This window comes from Microchirus variegatus (genome assembly GCF_963457635.1).
Source record: "Microchirus variegatus genome assembly, chromosome: 15".
Lineage (NCBI taxonomy): Eukaryota > Metazoa > Chordata > Actinopteri > Pleuronectiformes > Soleidae > Microchirus > Microchirus variegatus.
This window is the reverse complement of record NC_139816.1, coordinates 19,701,442-19,707,441: the sequence shown is the minus strand read 5'-3', so window position 1 is coordinate 19,707,441 and position 6,000 is coordinate 19,701,442. Positions and strand designations below refer to the sequence as shown.

The 6,000-nt window shown below is 39.4% G+C and overlaps 1 protein-coding gene across 2 annotated transcripts in view; it reads right to left on the bottom strand.

The window, feature by feature from the left end:
* Positions 1 to 1,440: 1,440 nt before the first annotated feature.
* The window catches only part of col11a1a (collagen, type XI, alpha 1a), a gene marked incomplete at both ends in the record, with an annotated part of 72,284 nt that continues 67,724 nt past the window's right edge, over positions 1,441 to 6,000 (bottom strand). For both annotated transcript variants that reach the window (XM_083901934.1, XM_083901935.1), the window contains 8 exons: positions 1,441 to 1,587; positions 2,791 to 3,024; positions 4,300 to 4,368; positions 4,725 to 4,837; positions 5,277 to 5,517; positions 5,602 to 5,655; positions 5,748 to 5,783; positions 5,885 to 5,938. In XM_083901934.1, coding sequence (XP_083758060.1) covers positions 1,441 to 1,587; positions 2,791 to 3,024; positions 4,300 to 4,368; positions 4,725 to 4,837; positions 5,277 to 5,517; positions 5,602 to 5,655; positions 5,748 to 5,783; positions 5,885 to 5,938 — 948 coding nt within the window. The remainder of the gene's footprint in view (positions 1,588 to 2,790; positions 3,025 to 4,299; positions 4,369 to 4,724; positions 4,838 to 5,276; positions 5,518 to 5,601; positions 5,656 to 5,747; positions 5,784 to 5,884; positions 5,939 to 6,000) is intronic.

Below are 6,000 nucleotides of genomic sequence, written 5' to 3'. Positions count from 1 at the left end.
GCAGCAAAGTGATTTTTGATTTCTGTCTATTACAAACAGAGAGTCATTTCCCCTCACGTTTCCAGTCATATAGACAGAATGAAAGGTTGTACGAAGGTTCTTTATTGGTTTCAAGAGAGATGGAATAACACCAGCCAGGTGAAATGAACATATCCTTGATTTAAATATTTTGATATGAACATTAGATCTACTCCAAAGTCATCTTTCACAAACCATTGAGACTTAAAGTTCACTGAATCCAGTTTTTAATATTTAAATGAACTATAAAAAGCACATTAAAACATTTTCTCATTTTAGTTACAAAAAAATGGGTCACCTACAGGGCTTCTCATTGCATTCACAGAAGGATTTGAACAGTGGATGTTTAACAGTTAAAGTATTTCTCTCTTTAAAATAATCCCCACCCAAAATATATAAACTTAATTGCTTAACCAAGGTATATACAGGGCATAACATCCTTGCATCGTAAAGGTTATCAAGAAAGTTTGAGGTATACAACCAAAATAAAAAGCCTGTCAGAAAACAAAACAGAAAAAAAAACAACAAATAGAATTAAATAAAGGAAAACGAATGCCATGGTTGCTTCCTACGAGCACAGGATCACAGCATTAGTGGGAGATGTTGCCATACACGTGCTGGTGTGATGCTTCTGGATGTTTCACCTACGGTCACAAGGTTGAAACAGCAAATATCGTCAAGCTTTGGACTGTCAATATATACAAAGGGCATACAGTCTGATTTAGCAGTGGGGGGTTGTTTGAATGCTCACTTTATTTCCTTTGAGACAAATAAACACAGAATGTTTTGAACAAAAAAAAAAAAAATCCCAGAATTAGAAATTTATTTAAATTGAATGACGTCAACTTACACTGTATATGTTGGAATTAAAGAGCCAGAAGCAAAATGTGATACACATGCAAGTTTTGAAAAGTGGATTCAGAAATAACAGTATTGTACAAAATAATAATTACAGTTTTTATAATTATCAAAATACACCTCCTTTCGTAGCACCTCTATATACTTTTTGTGTGTTTAGAACAAGCACCATTGTAGTCGTTTTTCATACAGCACCGGGAGAATCCAGAGAGGAGGTCTGTGTCCCCTTGTGTCTCCTGACCCCCTCTCTTAGTTACCTCTGTTTCACCCTCCTCTGCCACGTGTTTCTATGTCCTTCACCTTTTGCTCCGTAACTTGGTTAAGTCATGTGGTTCAAGCCCTACAAGGGCAACAAGTATTTTCCTGGATTACATGTACATACATGGAAAGACATGTTTGCTACACCATCTCTTATTCAAAACTTGCATGTGGCATAGAAAAGGGTGGGTGGGTGGGGGGGGGGCTAGAAATGGGTGGTATCCAAAACGTCTCAACTTGACTTGCTTTGCTGGCCCCATCAAGTCCTTTTTTTTTTTTCTTTTCTTTTTTTCGTTTTTATTTCTTTTAGCCAAGGAAGCAGACGGGCCCAACTTCAAACCCAAACTTCTGGTTAGGGTCCCCAAAGTCAGTGAACATGACGTCGATGATTGGAACCTGATCGATTTTCGGAGTATTAATCTCCATCACAGTCTTTCCATAGCCCTTCCTCGTCTGCAAAGAGAAAGAGAGAGAGAGAGAGATTGAGACAGAGGAACCAATCAGACAAGTAAATCCAGCAAAAATACACTGTCACATTTCCACCCGCAGAAAACATCTGTGGTCACACACAGCTAGTCTTCAGGTCAGGTGCTGTGATCCTTCTGTAGCAATTGGAAGAGATATTTACGACTGTTTATCTTTTATTTGAAGCACTGCAGGAGACAACTGTGTCTCGGCACGCTGCTACAATTATGCCTAGAGGGTGCTATAGTTAGCATTTTTATTTAAAAAATATAGAAATATGAAAAGGTTAATAACCGGCCACCCAAACCACTTACTGGCTGTACCACACATGTAGTTCTACATGACGTGTGTGTGAGCTGGGTGGTGTCTGGTGTGTGGATCAGTGGTTCTGCCTCAAATCTAGTCTCTGAGGAGCCTATCATTATAAATATGTTACTAAAAAGCCTTTTATTTATTGACAGACTGCGTCTGCCCAGTGGTTGGAACGCCACTGATGTTGTCAGTCTACAGGTATTCCTGTGCTATAAATATTATGCCGGGATTTTTATGATAGACACTTTGTTTTACAAGTGTGTGTCTGTGTGCGTGAGTGTAGGAATAATTGACAGCCAGGCTTAGATTAAATGAGATGCACTTTTAATTTAATTTCAAGGACATTTAATTTCTGATAATGGTTGTTATGATAACCATTTTGAAACATTACTACCAATGTCTGATTATGCATAATGGCATCAATGCACTCGCATTTCAGAAGTGTTTAAGGCAAGGATGTTTTTGTTACTGCTTTGTGGTCACTTGTATTAAGCTATTCTCTGATAAATTTAATTCAAAACTACATGTGCTGTGTGCAATATCTGCTTTTATTGATACCATATACAGTATATGTATATATATAACTCTTAAGTCAGCACAATTTACTTTTTTCTTAGCATCATTACATACTGGTAAAGCTGTAGCACCTGTCAAGAAAAATCCTAGCTCCTGCCAGGAATGTGTCACAAATTGTACTTTGGTTGATTTTTGCTGATTTCAGTAATCTCTAATTTTATTTTATTTTTGACAGCTCCAACTAGTGGTAATGGTAACAAATATCAAAAAAAGTAAAATCTCTTTTGAACGATGCCAGTGGCAGACTCAGCGACTCAGCTGTTCCGCTTACTCTGACAAAAAGGATCCGTAAACAGGACTTACCGCGCATTCATCTGAGAGGGCCTTGATGTAAGGGTTATTGTCGTAGGACATCTCTTCATCGTTGGCGCCCAGGAAGTGAAGCGCCCTGTCATAGCTGTCTGCGGAGGCGTCGTGCCACGCCACAGACTGGTGGCAGCTGTAGGTGAAGTTTTGCCTGGCTGAGGCCGTCAGTAGTCTGAGGAAGGTCATCTGTACCATGTTTATTGAGTTTCCGTCTGTGTCAGCGTAGGAAAGCTGTGGGGGACACACAGTGTAATGAAGTGTTCAGAAGGACTCATTCAGTTGTGTGTGTTTGGGAAAAATTTAAAATTGACAAACATGGCGTGAGAGAGAAATGTAATCACATGGGAAAAGTACTACATAATAATAATAATTAAAAAACACACACTCCCTAACATTGGTCCAGGAACATAATACAAACGTATTATATACATTTGACAGACATCTGATTCAATGAAGCAATTGATTATTGTGATATGATCAATATTATAATTCTTAGGAGGCAGGGATGCAGAGAACAGTGATCATAAGTATATTGATATATTGGAGTATTCTGCATCTTTAAACAAGGAAAGCAAGAAACTATTAAGATTCTGTGTATAAAAGAACTGTGTGTGTGTTCTTTTATGTGTTGCCTCCTTAGGACCTTTTTTGGCATAAACACTGAACTTGTCAGGACCAGTAGTCCTCATGGAGACCAAAACCAGATCTTAATGATGGAACAGATTTACAAGTTTAGGGCTAAAATTTGGAATGTGGTGAGCCTAAGGTTAGGGTTCGGTATTTTTGGTTGTCCTAATGTCTGTGTGTCAGTGAGTAAGTTGTCATGACATCTAACTATAATTTCAGCTTTTGCCTGTTTGATTCTCTTACGAAGACTCAATCTGCATGAACTGTGTTTGAACCATGTGCGAACATGTGCACTGAAAGCACTCTCAGTTTGAGTGCAAGGACAAGCACTGTACTGTTAATCCCACAAAGCTGTATGATGTCCTCTCTGTTCTTCGTAAACACACATCAGCATGACACCAGGCTGATAGAGCAGGACAGGCATGTGTCTTTCATCTCTGACAACACGGAGCAACAGAAGATCTTTGCTTAGAAGCTGTTCAAGGGCGGATGGAGGACGTGCTGGAAAACGAACACCTCTGAGTAATTCTGCTCCAATCCTCTGCAATGTTTTATTTAATGTGTTCTTTCATTGGTCCAGTCCAATTGTAATAATCCCAATGACAGAAAGTCAGGGAATTTGTTTAAAAGGAGTATCATTTTAACCTAAAGCCAACTGTTCTCTGAAATGATGTCTACTCAAACAACTGAGTTTTTTTTTATGGGGAGTATATTTGGGTCCATCCACAGTGCAGCGATTTGCATTGTGTAGTTGCTTGTCATCGTGCACAGGTCCATAGTAGGAAGCAGAAAAGCAATGTGATTCTTAGTAGGAGTTTCTTCATTGTACAGTAAGTTTGAGTCTAGGCAGATGAAACAGTAAATGAGAAAAATACTTACTATTTTTCCACGTTTGAATTCACTGAACCATGTCCCAGGGGCTTCTTTGGGCCATGAAGATATTCTGACCTTTGGAGAACAAGAGTGGACAGAGTATAAGTGGCAGACAGAATCTATTAATTTATACAATATTATATATATATAATATTGTAGTAATCATGAGGAAAACTAGCTGTATAAAGCCCAGCCTCATGGGTGCCATCAATATTTGCCTTTTGGTTATTTCTGTGTTCCCAACAAAGTGAATATCTAATCTGAACAAGCTCAGCCCTGGAGCAAAGCAAACAGTTTCTTTTGACAACCTCAACTGAGAGCTGTGCTGGCTCATGATGTGCTGTTTTAACAACAGCTTAATATTTGGTGAGAAATCATAATTAAAAACAGGCAGTTCTGAAACTCGAAGGGGTACAAATCCAGGCACTTACTCCATTTGACTTCTTATCTGGATAGATGCAGGTTTCGCCCCCAGCAGTGAAATTACAGTAGACTTTGAAGGAATCCCCTGAGCAGCCTTGGTTTGGATCAATCCAGTATTCACCTGAGAAGAACCAAGCACACACATCTGTTCAACCGATGTCACAGAAAAGCGGATTACAGCACCACATGTCGACGTTTAACATACTGCTTTACTTGATCCTGTGTGAATATTCTGTTTAAAAGTAAAACAGTTGCCATTATGCCCGAAACTGCTGCAATCTATGTGTAACAATCTTATATTAGGTTTTTCCTCCAAAGAAACAAAACGAGTGAACAAACCTAAACAAATCCACACTGCTGCAAATGCCATCTTTCTCCTTATCAGCCTGATTGCTATTTGCACTTAAGCTGATAATAATAATAGGGAGATATTTACCTAAATGTTTTCAAAATTAGAAAGAATTAGGAAGTATTGCAGCTCGAGCTCCTCTCCATATTGTGAATTACTCCAAAAAGAGTGTTTTTATACAAACAAGTTCAACTTCTTTTAATCAACATACCATCAGGGAACTCTGGGTGACACAGCTGCAGATCTTTGCATGTCCTTGCGGGGTTGTTTTGCGTGCCCATGGGGTACTTCATACGTTCAATATCCTGTTTGAGGTTGTTGAGTGAGCCGAAGATGTCCTCCATGCCCTCGCCAAAGTCCATACCGGCTGCGTCTGACTGCATGTTGCTGGAGCGCTTTGTCTTCCTAGGTGACTGGATGGGCAGTGGCTGAATGACCTCACCAGGTGGACCCTACAGGCAGTGATGAAACGTTTTAGATTCTATAGTGCTACTATAATCATTTTTAACTGAACTGTGTTGATCATAAATACTCACAGGAGGACCTGGAGGACCAATTGAACCAGTGTCTCCCTTTGCACCAGCAGGACCCTGGTGTCAGACATAAATTGAATTATTATCTATGCTGGGTATTACGTGCACACTGATGAAAATGCACATATAAAACGACTGATTCTACTCACGGAGGAACCCTTGGATCCCTTGGGGCCTTGAGGACCCTGCATTACAAAGGAGAAAAGCACAGCAATTTTGCAATCATTCAATCTGCAGTGTAAAATCTAAATGAGTGACTGGGTAAAAAAAACAAAAAAAAACTTACAGGCAGACCAGGGGGACCTGGAGGACCCAGAGGACCTGAAGATCCAGAGATACCCTATGATACAATTAGATGAAAGGCAAATTCAGATAAATATAGAAGAAACAACAGACAAAAGA